Source organism: Panthera uncia, chromosome A2, assembly GCF_023721935.1.
Source record: "Panthera uncia isolate 11264 chromosome A2, Puncia_PCG_1.0, whole genome shotgun sequence".
In the NCBI taxonomy this organism is placed as follows: domain Eukaryota; kingdom Metazoa; phylum Chordata; class Mammalia; order Carnivora; family Felidae; genus Panthera; species Panthera uncia.
In genome coordinates, this window is record NC_064816.1 from 7,171,074 (window position 1) to 7,188,763 (window position 17,690).

Genomic DNA, 17,690 nt, shown 5'->3' on the forward strand with positions numbered 1-17,690 from the left:
TCAGTAACCAAGATAAATACTTTAATGCAATATTTTTAAAAAGCACAATGAATGTGGAAAAAAAAAAAACAAAAACACCCACGCACAAAATATTGAAATCTTAAGCAAAGAATCAGTAACAGTGCTGAGTTGTATTGGAGCCTGAGGCAGAAGGAAAAGCCAGTAATATGGATTCTACCTTGGAAAGTTTTCACAGTAAACAATGAACTTGCCAATCCTGGATGAATCCTGGACAGGCGAGATTTACCAAGGACTCTAGGATGCCGTCCTCCTGCCCAAGCCCTCTGGATCCCTGGCTGCCGTTCCCGCCGTATGAAAAGCTTTAGGTGAGGCCACTGGGGTTTGCAGCTCACTATTGCCCCCCGGTGGCAACCAACGTGCACCAACACCACCTAAAGGCTCTTTGCTTTGGTAGAGGTTTACTGACCCCCCCACTGCGCGCCAGGACCCCTCCAGGGCACTGTGAGCACCTGAGGACCACGTGACACTGTTTGTGCCCTGGTGGTGCTCACAGCGCAAGGGAGAGGACGACGTGAGGTTGACAAAGCTTGGCACATGGCAGGTGAGGCGAGCCGCCTGGCTGGAAGTGAGGGGCAGCTCGGGCGGGTCAGGGAGGGCTCCTGGGAAAAAGTGGCACTGAGCTCTGGTCTGAATGACAAGCAGCTGCCGGGAGTGGGGTCTCCTGGAAAGGGGCAGGCAGAGGGATTCACTGGTTGGTTTCATCTTAAACTGATGTCTTTGTTCATCATAGTATACTATTCTTGAGGCCCTTTTCTGTGGCCCAAACGTTCTGTTACTTTATAAAGGAGCCCTGTGAGGGCTGCAGGGAAGGGTGTTTGGGTAAAGGGACAGGCACACACCAAGGCCCGCATTTTGAGCATCTAAGTGCCAGGCACCATGCTTGCCCTGTGGTAGGATGTCATTTTAGTACTGCCCCAGGAGAAAGGCACTAACATTACTCATTGTGCACAGGAGGGGTACACTGAGGCTAAGGAAGTTGCCAAGGTCACACTGATAAAGAGAAATTTAAAGTGCTCAAGAACCTGCAAGGAGAGAGGGAGAACAGAGGGGAGGACACGAGACCAGGGCAGAGAGAGGACCGGGCAGAAGGTGCACGCCTGTCTGCTGCAGAGAGGGCTTTTGGCTTCTGCTGGGAGGGAAGGATGTACCTTGTTCACGGCCACCCTCCGGCCACGGCCTGTTGGCGTCTGGTGTGGAAAGGGGAGATGGGGAGGAGGCTGGGGCAGGCTGCAGGCCAGAGGTGGCGGGGATCCGGACCAGGGAAGAGGTCATGGAGACCAAGGGCAGTGGTCAGAGATTGAGGATGATGTTCCTGAATGGGTGGCAGCAGGGGGCCTGGAGGACAAGCCACAAAGAGTGGGGGGTGTAGCTGAGAACTCTAACGTAGAGGCATCCTGGGGAAGAATGTTCTAGGCAGTGGAATAGCTTGTGTAAGAAGAGCCTGGAACCAGAATAGAGAGAACCAGAATAGAGATAGCTGGAGGATAAGGCCTGGGGCGACACAGGCCAGGCCTCTGACACTCACTGGGTTCCCCTCCCACCCCAAGAGAAGAGCTGTGTCAACAGCCCTCGAGACGCCCCCCTGAGCATCTGAAATCCTTTATTGGTAGATCATTGCTGTTTACCATATAGAAGACTCGAGAGCGGATGAACAGTGAAAACAGAGCCCATAGTGACTGGAGCAGGCCTCTGGGTTGGGGACCCTCCCCACACCCCACGGACCAGCCTAGCGACCTCCACCCCTCCCTGGACCCTCAGGCCTTTGGCATAATGCTGATGGGTGGGGGGTGGGGGGGTGGCCTGCAGGCAGTGAAGCCCCTTGACTCAAAGCAGAGACTTGGATGAGCACTGAGGTGGGGGCAGTGGGATGGGGGCAGCTCTCTCCCTGACCCGGGCCGGGCCGGAGCAGCGCAAGTGGAGGAAGCCAGGAGCTGGGGAGAGGCATCTATTTTTGTTTTCTGAAAAGGGGCACACGGGGGCCTGCGGGCAGGCAGGCGGCAGCCGGGGCGAGTCACGCGCTGACATCCTTCTTGTCGCCTGGCTTGGGGCCGGCTTCCAGCAAGGGGTCCCCGGGGCCTGCCTCCTCCCCCTCCTTGGCCTCGCTGGACTTGGAGTTGGGGACCCAGAGGCCAGAGTCGATGCAGCGCTGCATGTGGTACTTCGCATCCTGTGGGGAGAGAGGTGGCGAGTGAGGCCGGGCTGCGGCCTCCTAGCGGCCCTGCCCGTGCCCTGCATATCCCTGGACGTTCTTACTGCTTGTTCTAGCCCAGAGCTGGCCCAAGGGACTCTGCAACGATGGGAGTGGCCTGTAATCGGCATCATCCAACACGGCAGCCACCAGCCACACGTGGCTGCCAAAACTTCAGTGGCCAGTGCGGGGGAGGAACAGAACTTTACATTTTACTTAACTTTAATTCAAATTAAACAACGTACATCCAGAATAAAAGCTACGTTCCGGCAAAACGCGTTTACTTATAAAGACAGGCACTGAGCCTGTGAACCAGTTTGCAGACCCCAGGTCTAGAGAGCCATTCTCGTGGAAGCTTCTAGTAATCCTGGGCCAGGTCCTGCGACTAGACCCGTTTCACAGAGGAGGAACTAGTGTGGCCAACGAGCGAGCCAAGTGGCAGGAATGGGATCAAACCAAGGTCTAGGAAGACACAAAGTCCTGCTTACCAGCACTATTACTGTTCCTGGTAACAACACCAGCCAGGGGCGCCTGACTGTCTCAGTCAGTAGTAGGGCACGCGACTCGTGATCTCTGGGTCGCGAGTTCAAGCCCACACTGGGCGTAGACCTTACTTAATAAAACAGTTGACGTTTACCAAGTGTTCAACCATTTTCCGTACTAGCATAGAAACCGTGGTTTGATGGGGTAACCAAGGCTGGGGAGCAGAGCCCCTTTCTTGGGCAAAGGTGGAGTCAGCCTGGTGTGCCCACTATGCTCATAAACGGCCCATGGTGACAGTGACACTCAATGGCAGGGGATATGCTGAAAGTTCCGTGTTCGCTGCTGGAGTCACACCGGAGCTGCTCCGCGTACGTAAACGAGCGCGTGGCACGAAAGCCTGGCTGCCTCCCGTGCCGGCCACGAGGGGACGCGACCTCCCTTGTTCCTCTGGGAAGCCCAGAGGGGACACTGCTACCGGCAACGTGGGGAGGCAGGGCTGGGGAGGGACGGGCGGGGGACACCTCGCTCTCCCTGGATGCTCAGCTTGGCTGGTGGGCGGGCCTGGGGCGCGGTTACTCACGGTGGGGTCCATCTTGCTGATGGCGTCTTGAAGCATCTGCACATCTTTCACGTCGAAGCATTTCTGCAGTTCCTGCGGGTGCAGATGGGCCGGGGTCAGGAGCCGGGTCCCCGGGGAGTCCCGCCTGCTGCCCACCCGGTGCAGGGGAGCCGGAGCCGCACCTCAGGGAGAGACTCGTAGACCTCCACGGGGTCCAAGCCGCCGGGGCCGAGCCGCTTCCGGCGCTCCTCCTCCTCGTATTCCTTCATGGCCTTCTCGATGCGCAGCTTGGCGCGGCCCCGCACGCGCTCCTTGAAGGCCTCCAGTTCGTCGTTGAAGCCCTCCATGTACTGGCGGTCGGCTGTCTGCAGGGTCGGGGCCGGGAGGCACTCGCTGGGCCGGACCCAGGACCCCCCCGCCCCCCGCAGCAGGCCCTCAGACCCTCGGTCAGTCTCCTCCACCGGACAACCTCCAAGCCAGTCCCACCGTCCACATGCTAACGGCCACCGGCCTGCACGCCTCCTGAGCTACAGACCTGTGATGTGATGCTCACCTCCTGCACGTGCCCGAGGGGCTCTGCAGGCACCTCAAGGTCGGCACAGCCAACCTGATCTCTGCATCACCACCACCGGCTGCCCGGGTAGCTCTGTTCCTCCAGGCGCTTGGGTGAGAAACCCCAGGTGCCCTTGGCTCTGTCCCTCCCCCCCGTAGGGACTTCCGGCACGTCCTGTCAGCTCCCCTTTTAGATTCTGTCTGGGGGCCAACCAGTCTGTGGCCCCTGCACGTCTCTGCCCTCTCCTGATATCGCGGGTTCTGATCCCACGGGCCTGAGTCGGAGGTGGACGCGTGGACTGTGGACTGTGGCCCGCGCCCCGAGGAGGCCCGCGCCCCACCCGACCCGGCTCCTGGGCCACGACCTTGATCTTGGTGAAGAACTGCCGGAAGCAGGCGCGGGGATCCACCTTCAGGCTCTTAGCCAGCTCCAGGATGAACTGCATGACGATGGTCTGGTGGGCCACCTGCTCCATGAGTGCACATTTCTGCCGAGGGAGAGCAGCGTGTCACCAAGTGGTGGCCTCAGGGCAGGGCTTTTCCCAGTCGCAGGGCAGGGTCCACTCACCTCCTCCACCTCTAGGTCGATACACCAGATGACCAGGTAGTTGGCGGTCTCCTCGCACACCAGATGGACGTTGTCCGACAGGTACTTCTGGCTGTCGTCCCAGCGACGGAGCATGCCTACGAGACACCGTCGGTGAGTCGCTGAAGGGCCCAGGAGGCGGGGGGCCAGCCCCTGTCGTCCGCACCCCCCACCAGGGGGCCCCCGCCACCCCGCGCCCAACTCACCAAAGTGCTTGATCTGTTTCTCGTACTTCTCCACGAACGTTTTGTGTTTCTGCTCCCTCACTTCCTCCGACTCCTCCTCCGCCTGCTCTGGCTTGGTGTTGACCATGCTCTGTGATGGGGCGAGAGGGGGAGTGGGCTGGGGCGAGGCCGCACGGCGCCTCCAGCTCGGCCGGCTGGGCCGAGGCCGCAGCGCCCATCCCATCCACGGCGGAGGTGGCGACGGCGCCGTGAGCATCGAGGCGGCGGGAGCGTGGGTGTGGCGGGTGTGGCCTCGCACTAGGGCCTTCGGGCAGATCAGAGGGGGGTACCAGTGGGGTGCTCCATCCGCCCGGGGCCCCACGCCCGGGCCCACCAGTCCATCCCTCCCTCCACCTGCACGATCCTTGCCCCCCACCTGCCCGCCCGCCACCCAGTGCACCCTGCCCGGCCCCGCCCCCGCACCTTGCTGAAGCCGTCCTTGCTGAGCGTGTCCACGTTCCAGGGCATGCTCTTCTCCTTCTTGCGCATCTCCTCCAGCTTCTGCTCCCAGCTCCGCTCCTCCTTGCGCAGCTGCTGAGCCTCAGCCTGCAGCCGCTCTAGCTCCGCCTTGCTGCCCTCGCCCTCCGCCGCCTCCAGCTCCTTCAGCCTCCGCTGGCACTCGGCCACCTTGCGCCTGCACTCGCGGCAGCCCCTCTCCAGCTCCTCCTTCTCCTTCTGGAACTGCTCCATGCGCTCCACCCGGGCCTGCGGGCAGAGGCAGCCCTTCACTCTGGGGAAGGGCCTGTCCCCTGACCCCAGCCCCGCCCCATCCCGGCCCAGCAGCATCGGGGATGGCCCCAGGGGGGTGTCCGCACCGCACCACCCTCTGCACCACAGACCCGGCGGCGGCTTCCCTTCCGCCCCACCTGCACACACCTGTGCGAGTCCACCCACCGCTGAGAACCCTCCCTTCTCGTATCCGCATCACTCAGAGCAAAAGCCCCAGTCCTATCCCTGACCCTGACCCACAAGGCCGTGCACCGTCTGCCCTGCCCCCTTCCTCCAGTCACAACGGCTGCCTCCCCTTTCCTTGAGCCCACTTCAAACCTCAGGGCATTTATACCGGCTGCTGGCTCTCTCTCCAGATTTCCCTCCCACCACCGCTTACTCCCTCCCATGCTTACCAGTCTTTTTTTTTTTTTATAATGTTTATTTATTTTTGAAAGAGACAGCGAGCAGGGGAGGGGCAGAGAGAGAGGGAGACACAGAATCCGAAACAGGCTCCAGGCTCTGAGCTGTCAGCCCAGAGCCCGACGTGGGGCTTGAGCCCATGAACCGTGAGATCATGACTGGAGTTGAAGTCGGACGCTTAACTGACTGAGCCACCCAGGCACCCCCTTATCGTGTTTTGGACACCGTACCCTTCTAAGGGTAATAGCTCCGTGGAGGTGGGGCTCTGCTCACTCTCGTGTCTGCACACACAAGTGCACAGTAAAGGCTCAGGAAACACTCGTTGGGTGAATAAAGTAATGAAATACTGAATGGGGGTCTCAGGCCCCCCCTCTTCCTTGGAGCCGCCCTCAGTGACACTCGGGTGCCCTCCCCTGCTCAGCAACCTCCTCCAGCCATCTCTGCCCGTGGCTGAGGCCTGCTCACTGGCCCTGTCCTTCCCTCCTTCTATGCTACCCAGTCCTGATGGCTCTCACTTCCAGACGCCCCTCCAATTTGCTTCACCCCAAGTACGGCTCCTGGACCGCTGCCCAAACCCCTTCAGCTGTCTCCGGGCCAGTACCCCACCCTGAGCGTTAGCTCGGTACCCCCAAGTCTCCCATCCCCCCCCACCGCAATTGCTCCCCAGACCTTCTCTTCTGCTGCACCCCAAGCTCAGATAGCACCCCTCCTCATTCCTGCTCTCGCTCAGTTCCCCGCTGGACCCCCTGTAGCATCGCATGGCCCTGTCTGCTCTCCATCCCTGCTCAGCTCCATCATCTCAATGCCTGCTCAATCCAGAGCCACTGACGGGGCCCTGAGAAGTGCCAGTGCCTTCCATCGCTGGTCCCCCAATCTAGACTCAGAGGCTGCCAGAGGAGTCTTTGAAATACGCACATCTGTCTTCAGTCCTCCCGGATACCCCAACCTGAACTGTCTGGGTTCAGATGGGAACCTTGACCCTTGCCCCAAGCTGCCCAGATGGCACCAAGGCCCCACAGGGGCCTGGGTCCCACTCTCCTCTCCCAACTCTGGGTCCCAGGCAGATGCTGGCCCTTAAGGTTCCCCAAATGCAACAGCCCTCTTTTGACTCTCAGCCTCTGCACATGCTGTTCCTTCCATCTGGAACTCTTTTCCCCTCACTCCACCTACACAGAGCCTTCCGCAAGTGCCCCCACTCTGCATCAGTGAGCCCCAAAGGCCCCTTCGCGATCATCAGAACATAGGATAAGATGCTGGAGGACAGCCACAGGACCCCAAATGTGGGGTCATACCCCATGGCCACCAAGTAAAGGCTGGATGTCCTTGGGTCAATCCCCTAACTTCTAGGGACCTCAGTTTCCTCATCTGTCAAATGCAGACAACAGCACCCTCACGGGGTTGCACTGGGAGAAGCCAAGATTACAAGTTAGGACAGATGGTCCAGAGCCATGCTGGACACTCAGCCATGGTGGCTACAGTCCTTACTATCCGAGGGGACACTCCCTCTCTCTGCCTTTCTCTTTGGGGACTGTTCTGGGGCTCAAACAAGAAAAAATGCACTTCAAGCATTTAGACGGATTTGCCAGAGCAAATGCCCGATAACTGGGAGTGGTTGTTGCCACAGTCACATCACCCAGCTCCACCACTTACGGGCAACATGACCTTGGCTGAGTCACTTCCACTCTCACAGCCTTCGTATTCCTCGTTGCGAAGTGGGCCCTCAAGAGCTATTCCAAGGAAACAGCTTGCATACTGTTCATACTCAGTAATGAACACACCCCACGGTATCACCACTGTCATGGCCGCCGCCACCAGAAAGGTCTGCTAAGTCACTTCTGTGCCTTATTCGAGGCTGTATCTCCAGGTTCTAGCACAGAGCCAGGCACCTGGTGGGTGAGGGTCAGGAAACGGGGCCCTCCTCTAATGCCCCACAGGACCCATACAATCAATCCCAAGCCTCACTTTCCCCCCATGTGGTCAAAGGTTGAGGAGGCCCTTGCTTCGTGGAGGGGAAAGAGAAAGAAGCCGTGGGCTCCATCACTTCCCCCACCTCCACGATGGGCCTGCGGGGCCCTGGAGGCTTCCTGCTGCCTTGTGAGCAGCTCTCTGGAGTTGGCATTACAGCTGGCCTCAGGTGGTGGCGGGAAACTATCACCCTGCTGGCTTATGCTGGGCGGCCACCAAGCTCTTCTCGGTGTCCTCTGAGTGGCCGCCAGGGAGGCTGAAGCTAAATAAAGCCATCCCGGAGCTGGCAGGGGCAGCGGGCTGGGCAGGGCAGAAGCCACCGCAGAGAGAAGGGGCCGGCAGGGCTCACCACCCTCCTGCCGTACGGACAGAAAGACGGAGGCTCACAGAATCTCAGTGCCATACAGTTCAATGGAAGGAGCCACGAGGAACCAGTAACAGTAATTTGGACAAGGAAGCCAGGGAACTGGGGCTGGGAGACTCCCTTGTCCCCTTCTGGAACCTCTGGAATTTTTCTTTACCACGAACGCGAATTACCTAAATAACAATGATGACAGAGAGCGGTTCAAGTTTACAGACAGCTCATCACATGTCAGATGTTGTCTCAAGGACATTACACACATTAAGTAAGGAAGGGAACCCCAGGGACGACTGGGTGGCACAGTTAGGCGTCCGACTCCTGATTTCAGCTCAGGTTGTCATCTCGTGGTGCATGGGATGGAGCCCAGTGTCAGCCTGCCTGGGATTCTCTGTCCCTTTCTCTCTGCTCCTCCCCCTACCCCTGTGCGTGCTTGCTTGCTCTTTCTCTAAAAAAAAAAAATAATAAATAAATAAATAAATACAAACATTAAAAAAATAAGGTAACTCCTCATAATGACCCTATTGGGTGGACACGCTTAGTATTCCCAGCCGGAAAAATTTAGGCACAAAGAGAGAAGACGACTCACTAGAGGTCGTACAATAAGTCAGTGATTGAGAAGCGAGGATTGGAACTTAGGTGTGCCGGCCCACGCTCGGAAGCACACCAGGCTACCTTTACACTAATCCCCCCTCCCCCTCCCATGTGGGGACTCTCTCTCCCAGCCCAGAGCCAAGTACCAGCTGGGCCTAATCTCGTTTCAGTCTTAGGATGGTCTCTAGGGGCAGGGAAAGTAAAGGAGTAAGTGGGAGGGCTGGGATTAGAACCCAAGCTTGCCTGCCACTGAATGGGGCGCTAAAGGTGGTTACCTCCCCTCCCCCGCCCCAACACTCTCCGCTATAGCTACAGGGCCCTCAGCAGGACGGGAGGGGGGGGGGGAAGGTCCTGTGCCCAGAGGGAGGAAGGCATCATGGCGGGCAGGATTCTGCAGGAGAGGGGGCACCAGGTGGGAGCCTTCCCACCCGGCAGGACCAAACTGTTCTTCACACACAGCTGTATAGATTAACCTCTTTATGTGACAGAAATAGGTGTTCCCAAGAATAGTCTTTAGAGCTCTGCGGAGGTCTTAAGCATTTCATAATAAAATGTTACACACGGCAAGTAAAGGAAAGTGCTAGAACTTTCTTCTTACACCCAGTGGCTTGCCTGGCAGGTTAAGGCCCAAGAGATTGCTGCTTTAAGGTAAGGGCTGGACATGGGCTTGGGGACCAGATGTAGGGACTAAAGACACTGCAGGATGGGGAAGGGCCCTTCTAGGAGGTTCTGGATAAATGACTGGGAGTTGCTATATGCGAGGGTGGGGTGGGGAATTCCCAAGTGGAAGGTTCTGAGGAATATACGCCCTCAGTGTGAGTGTAACATGCACAAGTATGTGGGTGTAGGAGCCCCGATTTGGGGGAGCAAGAGGTTAGAATATTAGGTCTTATGAGACCTGTTCTGTTGGTCTGTGAGCACTGCTGGGCAGGGAGAGGCGGGAGGACACCCAGGTAGGACTCCAGGATCTGGACTGGGGGGCAAATAGATAAAAGAAAGGGCAGTAAATTTGGAATCAGATTGGGAGGGTCCCTCATGAGAGCAGGGGCAAGTGGGGTGCCTGACAGCAGCAGACCAAGCTGGGGACAGGAGGGAGGCCAGGTGGGTTTGGATGTTGGACTTGAGTTGGTATAAGGCATTCCTAGGCTACCTACAGGAAGCCGTTGGGGGTGGCTGGTGCCTGGGCTTGCAAAAGCAAGGAGGGGCAGGGGCTCTGGCTGTGCCGGAAGTCCTGCGGGGTAGGGCTTCCTGGACTAGTGGGAAATGGGGTCCACAGTAGGTGAGGCTAGAGTGGCTAGAATTGGAGGCTCCATCAGAGTGGAGCTGGTGGTTCAGTCCGGAGGGAAAACGGGTTCCAAAACTCCAGCCTGGATGGGACCGAAGGCCCTGGTGGAGCACCAGTCTACATTCTAGGGAAGGGGTCCTGGGTTGGAATCTCAAGCCAGGAACAGGAATCTCAGGGGAGGACAGAGAGCCTTGTTCTGTTTGGAGAAGGAGCGGGATCTCTGGACCTGAATGGGAATCTCTGCCAAGAACTAGGGAGGAAGATCGCAGAATAAATTCAAACTATTGAGGACTCTAGTGATTGGAGAGGGACCGATGGTCTATCCAAGATCAGAAGTGCGTCCCCAAATATTACCAGGGTCCGGACTCTGAGGCAGAGGTTTGCGAGTCAGTGGGAGGTCCCAGACGGGATTGGGGGACACCCCCAAAGCTTGTCTTATCAGTTTGTACTCGGAGGAAGGTGCCCTAGGGGTCAACAGGGAGTTCCATACAGAAATCGGAGGGGAGGCCTGGGATCTCAGGTAGGGACTCAGCGCCCTGCAGTTCTGGGGTCTAGAGTTGAATCGAGGAACCCCTAAGCGATATTAAAAGTCCAGACTGTGCGTTGGGAACCCCAGGTGGCAATGGCGGGGTCCCTGGCAGTACTAGGGGTCAGAACTCTGGAGCGGAGACCCGGGCCGGGGGAGGGGGGGAGGGGGAAAGGAAGGGGATGGGCGCGCGCGCCTTACCTGGTGCCGCCAGCGGAAGAGACTGGCCGTGTCGATGTTGGGGTGCGTCTCGTCCTCATCGTCAGACACCTCGATGTGGTCCCACACGCTATAGTCCACCATCTTGCCTCAGCGGCTCAGCCCGCACGGGCTCCGGCTCTGACTCTGGCGGCGGCAGCGCTGGAGACTCGGCCTGCGGAGCCCCGCCCCTTCCGCTTCCGCCCGGGCGCGCACGTCCCCGCCCGCGCATGACGTTATATCCCTAGTAACCGCGGTGGCGGCACTGGCGACCCGGTTTACCTTAAAGGGACCTGCGCACGTGTTCCGGCCCCCGGGAGTCCCCGCAAAGACCCCGCCTCACTGGGCGCGGGCCTCCACTGGGCACCTCCTGGGGGCATACGGACTGGCGTTCCGACCCCGATCCCCCCCTTCCGCTCTCCTGCTGCCCCCCGCTGGGCGTTTGCTGCGGCCGCGAGGGGCGGGGCAGAGAGCGAGTCCCCTTAGCCACGCCGCAGTGACGTCAGCCCGAGCCCTCTGCAGGGGCGGGCTTCGGCGGGAAGACCTCTCCCCCTGCCCCTTGAGACGAGGACCACACACAAGGCTGGGGAGAGGTGTCTTGATCAGAGCACTTTCCCAGACCGAGGGGTACAGGGCCCTGCCCTGGAAAGGTCTAAGCGGAGGAGGAATACGGTCCTGCCTTTGGGGATGTGGGGGCGACGTGGCCCTGCCTTAGGGGTCTTTGTTTCCCTGACTCGGACCACAGCCTCCCGCTGGCGTCCCAGCCCTCTGCCATTCCTGAGCTGGGATTCGCACACACACGCCCCCTCTAAAAATCACCCGGATCACCCTAACGGTCTCCGGAGCCTTGTCTGCGGCGTCTCCCCGTGCGACCGCTGGGTGTCGCTAATGTCAAGCCAACGGTCTGTGTGCTCCAGGCCCCGCGCAGACTGGGGACGGGAAGGGGATCGTGGAGGTGCGGAAGGAGGCTTTCCTTGTGGTGGTACTCTAGAATCGTTCGTAGCCCCTCCCCTTTGGTCTGGGGCCCCCTTCCTCGGCCGGGGCTCTAAAGACTCCATTACTGTGAGCTTGGGCGACCCCAGCTGCACCCTAGCGTACATCCCAACCCTCGTTTTGATACCGGGATAAAAGGCCGTGTTGCAGCCTAAAGCCAAGATTATCTCAGATTAAAGGGCGTTCCGTGGGGGCGGGTGAGATGGGAGGAGCTCCAGCCCCTTGGGTAAGGGGCGCTTTTTCCCAGACTACCCCAAGGGTGTTTGGAGGGAAGGGACTAGAGGAAATGGATTGAAGGTCTCCCGAGGGGGGGGATTCCCCTACCCAGGGAAGGGGAGGGGCCATCCAGACAAAAGCGCCCGCCCGCTGCCAACCCCTCCCCCTCGAGCATCTTTCAAACCCGCGAGTGGGCGGGCGGGGGCGGGGGAGTCCCCCTCTCCTCCCCCCCCCCCCCCCCCCCCCCCCCCCCCCCCGCCAGCCCGGGCAGTCCAGCACCTCCGCGGCCGTCAAGGCCCGGGCACGCGCGCGCACGGACCTACACCCCAGCGGGTCTCACAGTCGCGCACACACATACACACACAACAGCAAACAAAGGGTCTGGACACCCCTGTCCCCTCCCGGCCCTCAGGCCGGAGAGGGCCGGGCATCCCCTCCCCAGCCCCACTGCAAGGTAAGCTTCGGGCTGCGAGCTGCGGTGGGGAAGGGGACCCGGCACCCCGGAGGGAGGGGACCAGGACGCTGTGGGCTTTCCCCGCTCCCCAAGTAAGCCGGGGCCCACCCGTGCGCCCTTTGAGGGCTTCAGGCTGGCCTCCGGGCTGTGGGTGTGTGGGGAGGACCCCAGATGCCAGCGATTCCCGGGTAGCCGTGGAGGTCTCTCCCTGGCTCTGGAGACTGGAGCCGACCGGCCCCAGTGAAACGGGGTCCTGGGAGCCCCAGGTCCCAGAATTGGGGACAGGGCGCCGGAAGCTTCCCCATCAGCGCCAAGACTTTCCTAATCTGCCAGCAAAGCATCTCCAGCTGGGCACTGACACGGAGCCCTCCGAGTTGATGTGCACCGTCCCTGGGTTTCCCACACCACCACCCCCCCCCCCATCAGCGCATCCTCTGCTGTGTCTCTCGTACCTGTGAGGTGGGGGTGGGCGGCTGGTGGTCCTCTGAGCTACCTAGGCTTTCTCTGCTGCATCCCACAGCCCCACACCACTTAGCATCGGCTCTGCCTCCCTGAGCCTCGCTTTCCTCATCTGCAAAGTGGGTAACGACACCAAGGATTTCATGAGGTCATGCATGGGAGCCTGCCTTTGCTCCGTCATTGATTTCTTAGCTCGTTTCACAGAATATTTCCCAAGTGCCTACTATGCTCCACAGCACTGTAGCCAGGTGGTGGGGCTACAGCAACCAACAAGAACAGCCTGATGCTTGCCGTGCCCATACTTGAGCCTGGCGAGGGAGCAAGGTCAGTGTGTGAAGAGAGGAATACCCACTGGCGAATCCAGACCCATAAAATCTTATAGGGCAGAGAGAATGACCGGGGTAAGGGTGCTTGGGATTAAATGACACATCTGGTTGGGGGGTGGGGGGAATGAGATTTCTGGTGGGTATCTGCCTCCCTTATTCCCTGGAGCTCCATGAGGGCAGGGCCGGGTCCAGAACAGTGCCTGGCACACAATAGGTGCTCAATAAGTGTTGACTGAATTAAAGAGGGTATTAGATGAAGACTATTTTCATAGTACTTTAGATCAGGAAGGAGGCTTATCATGAACCGATCCATCCTGTTTTACAGAGGAGGGGAGTGAGTCCCTAAGACCCAGAAAAGGGGGAAGATGTTGTCAAAGGCAATACAGGGAATTGAGGCATTAGCATCATTTTCATAAAGTGAGCATGGCTGAGGGAATAGGAAAGGAAGAAAACAGACACCAGCTTTGAGCACAGGACCCTCCAGGAACCCATGATACCCAGCCAGCTCCCACCTCTCTCTCTATACCAACACAGACACAGCCCTACTGTGATGCATATCTGTTCAACAAGTATTTATTCAGCCCCTACTATATGCCAGGTGCTGGGGTGAACAGAATGCAACTCCCTGCCCCCCACAGAGGTGACATTTAATGGAGAAGACAGAAAAATAAACAACACAAATCTATAAAAAACCAGTGATGATTAGGAGACTGGCAAGAGAGAAAAATAGAAGGGTCCAATTCAGGTTGGGTATCCAGAAAAACCTCCTGGAGGAGTTGAATTACTCTTCGAACACACGCACACTTAAATCCAGACAGACATAATCTTACTAACAAACATCATATACAGGCCAGAGCCCACATAGCCAGAGAATGTGCCCGAGGCCACATAGCCAGGGAGTGACTGAGCAAAAATTTGAACCCAGACCTGCATTTCTAACTGCTGTGAAATGCTGCTTCCCACTGCATCGACAGGCACGTACTGTCCCCTCTCCCCACATACACACTCATACCATAATCACACAGAGGTACATCCAGTCTCACGCCTACATAGGCTGGTATGGCTTCAGCCTGTCAGGTACATACACTCCAGCAGGCATGGTCTGCTTTCAGCTGTGCAACGTCACAGACTCACCGAAAGTTCCATTTGCTCAGTTGCACATTGACAGTTGTGTATGGTCTCATGCACACACATGCATGCGCGCACACACACACACACACACACACACACATATGCCTGGGGTCCCTGAAAGTCCTTCCCAGCCCTGCTTTAGCCCCAGGCATAGAGCTAGTTAGTAACTTACTTCTCAGGCCTGAATGCTGAGGGCCGAGGTGTGGATAAGGGCATTTATCCTCACTTCCTTCCCTCTTGTCAGCCATCCCTCCTTCTGAGGGCGGTGGGCTTGGCTGAAGCCAGCGCTTTATTGTCAGGCTGGGCCAAGGGCCCCCCGGACTGGGCCACTGGCTGATCACGCTGACAAGCTGGGTGAGGGAAGCAGCCTCACTCAGCCCGAGCCTGGTGCCAGCTGCCCAGAGCAGTCTGCTCTGCCATCTGGACCCCCCTCCCAGCCGCCTGCTGCCCAGGGGAGGGAAAGCAGGCTTAGAGGCACCCCTCTACCGCGGGCACTCAGGCCAGTTCGTGAGGCCCTGCCTTCCATGCCTGGGTTTCTGCCAAGGCCGATTTCCGCAGATGTACAGAGGGGTCTGGACAGCGGCGCTGTGTGCCTCTGTCCCTCTCCCCTGGACTGCAGGGCTTTTGCTGGCCATCCGCTTCTCCATTCCTTCCTTTATTCTGCAAACCCATGGGCTGTTTCAGTCATTGGGGATCTGGCCACAGAATTTGAAGAGCCCAGGGCAAGAGGAAAAGGCAGGGGTCCTGGGCAAAGGAATGAAGCATTTCAAGACAAGGGCAGTGCATTAAACCTTCTAAGCATGGGACTGCAAGCGATGGCACAGGTCACATGTCTGTGAAGTTGGGTCTCGATATAGCTAAAACAGGACTGAAAAATCCCCTGCCCTCATGGAACTCAGGCTGCTGAAAGCAGAAATGTAAATATATGATATGTCAGGGGTGAGGAGAACTGAGAAGAAAAGTAAAGCCGAGTGAGGGCAATGGAATGGAAGGAGACATCTGTGTCAGGGAAACCCTCTGGAATGAGGTGCTTTTGAGCAGAGGCCTGAGGAGGTAAGGGAGACAAGTGGATTTATTCATTCATTCAGCAGATATTTGTTGAGCACCTACTGTGTGCCAGCATGGTCCTAGGACTGGAGATCCAGCTGGAGACAAAATAGACCAAGGTCTCCACCTCATGTCCTAATCAAAGGACAGGCAATAACTGATAAAAATAATAGAGTCTGTATCTTGTTAGCATGTTATAAGTCTAAAAGAGACAAGAGGAAAGCGGTCAAGGAGATCGGGTGGTGGGAGGAACACAGGATATCTGAGTCTGGTTTTCTGGGTCAGGAGGACTACAAGTACAAAGGCCCTGAGGTCTGAATATGTGTGAAGGGTTTGAGGAACAGTGAGTCAGCCAGTGGGTCTAAGGGGAGGATGGGAGGTTTCTGTGAATGTGTTGCTGTCTTCCATGTCTGTCTATAGCTTTATGCAGTCAACCACCATGATGCTAATTGCTATTATTACTAGGATAATGGCTAATTTTGTGAGCACCGACTATGCAGCACAGGTAGGGTTCTGAGTGACTTGGCCAAGGGTACACAGTTAAGAAGGGGCAGAGCAAGGATCTGAATGCAGGTCTGTGAGTGTAATTTCGGAGCCTGAACCTGGCCCTTGCTACATGGCCCTTTCTCTTTCTACGTATCTGACTACATTCACAGAGAGGGAGTTGTTCTTTCTCCCTGTGTCCGTCGTGTTCATTCCGCATTCATTGAGACTACGTGTGGGGGGCCGTGTTGAATGGGCACCATTCGTACAGATAATGACAACTCAGAATGATGAATGCTTTCTCGGGGGCAGGATAAGCAGCGGTAGGGCCTCAGAACACCGACTGGCTCAGTTTGGCTGAGAAGTGGAGGTGACCTTCAAGCTATCTTTACACATTCATCCATTTGTTCAACGACTGTCTGTCACAGGCTCGCCTAGGTTGAGGAGATAATATGTACGTTCATTGCTACTGGTTGACACTGAACTGAGGTGCTGCTTAGTGCAATAAGGCAAGAAAAAGAGATAACAGCCAAAGTAGGGGGCAGAGTAGCGAGTCCATAGTGGGCCCAGCTAGGAACTTTATAATTCTGCTGTTATGCCCTCAAAATAATAACCGGACATTGAACAAATAGTTATAAGGACTTACTATGTTCCAGATTCGGTTCTAGGCACTGGGGATATGGTAATGAATAAAACATAAAATATTCTTGCCCTCCTGCAGCTGATATTCTAGTGTGGGAAGAGACCATGAGTGTAATAGATAAATTACATGGTGTGTTATGAGGTGATAAGTCCCGGGGAAAAATAGAGCAGGATAAGGGAGATTAGGAGTCCTGAGGAGCTAGCAACTTTAAACGTGGTGGGATGGAGAGAAACTCCGGGAGAAACACCTGAAAAGGTGAGATATGAACAAAGACTTGAAGAATGTGAGGGTCCAGTGGATATTTAAGGGAAGAGAGGAAGCAGAAGGAGCAGCAGGTGCAAAGGCCCTGAGACTGGAGCGTGCCTGGTGGGTCCAGAAACAGCCAAGAAACCAGCGTGGCTAGAGCAGGAGCTGAGAGGGAATGGTAAGAGGCGAGGACAGGGAGGTGCTTGGGCACATCCTGCAGAACTGTGTGGGCTTCCTCTTGAGGACTTTTCCTCTGAGTGAGGTGAAAGCCACGGAGGGCTCCGACCAGAGGAGGGACATGATCTGACATGGGTTCTAACAGGCTCTCGCAGGCTCAGATGTTGGCAGTACTAAGTACTTACTGAGCGCCAGACACTGTCCTGTGGGAATTCAACACGGTCTGATTTCATTTCATTCTCACACGGACCTTGTAGGGCTTATCATTCCATTTCACAGAGGAGAAACTGAGGCTCAGGGAGTTTAAGTCATTGACCCATGGCCACAGAGCAGGAATTCACGGCACCTGGGTGCGAAGGTGGAGTGAACCAGCCTCCCCCTCCATCCAGGCTTTTAGACCAGGATCGCCGGCAGGAGAGCGCATTCATCATCGGGAGCGGCGTCTGTGTCCCTGTCTGTCTGTTTCTATTTCCACGCGTCCCTGTCTGTCTCTGCGCGCCTCTGCTTGCGCGTCCCCCATCTGTGCCCAAGCCGCCGTCTCGCTGTGCCCGGCCCCCGCACATCGGAGCTATTTCGGGTTTAGGCATAAAATCCCAACAGCTCGGAGGAGACGCTTCCGCCGGCCCCCGGCTCGGACCACGCGCCACACGCGGCCGCCTCTGGGAGCTCCCGGTCTTCTCTGCGGGATCCCCAGGCCGGGGAAAGCCCCCGCGGGAGGACGGGTGGGGGCTGGGGCGACCCGGTCTCGAGGCTCCCGGCCCCCCAGTGGCCAACCCGGGCATTGACGCCGTCCACACCCCAGCCGTGCGTCAGCTGTCGCTCTGGCAACGGGCGAGCGACGTCAC

General features: G+C 57.5%; 1 protein-coding gene across 1 annotated transcript; it reads right to left on the bottom strand.

Moving 5' to 3' along the window:
• CDC37 (cell division cycle 37, HSP90 cochaperone) lies at positions 1-11,041 on the bottom strand. Its single transcript, XM_049642438.1, has 8 exons — positions 10,674-11,041; positions 5,037-5,318; positions 4,596-4,704; positions 4,372-4,487; positions 4,169-4,291; positions 3,434-3,616; positions 3,273-3,344; positions 1-2,188 (listed from the first exon to the last, which is right to left on the bottom strand). The coding sequence occupies exons 1-8, from the start codon at positions 10,773-10,775 to the stop codon at positions 2,033-2,035; spliced, it is 1,143 nt and encodes a 380-aa protein (XP_049498395.1). The 5' UTR covers positions 10,776-11,041; the 3' UTR covers positions 1-2,032.
• Between the last annotated feature and the right edge of the window lie 6,649 nt (positions 11,042-17,690).

Bases quoted from the DNA above. Each gene is read 5' to 3' on its own strand.
- CDC37 (XM_049642438.1), bottom strand. From the start codon at position 10,775: ATGGTGGACTATAGCGTGTGGGACCACATCGAGGTGTCTGACGATGAG. The intron at 5,319-10,673 runs GTAAGGCGCGCG...CTCTGCCCGCAG, and splicing joins TCTTCCGCTGGCGGCACCAG to GCCCGGGTGGAGCGCATGGA. The intron at 3,345-3,433 runs GTGCGGCTCCGG...CTGCACCCGCAG, and splicing joins TCTACGAGTCTCTCCCTGAG to GAACTGCAGAAATGCTTCGA.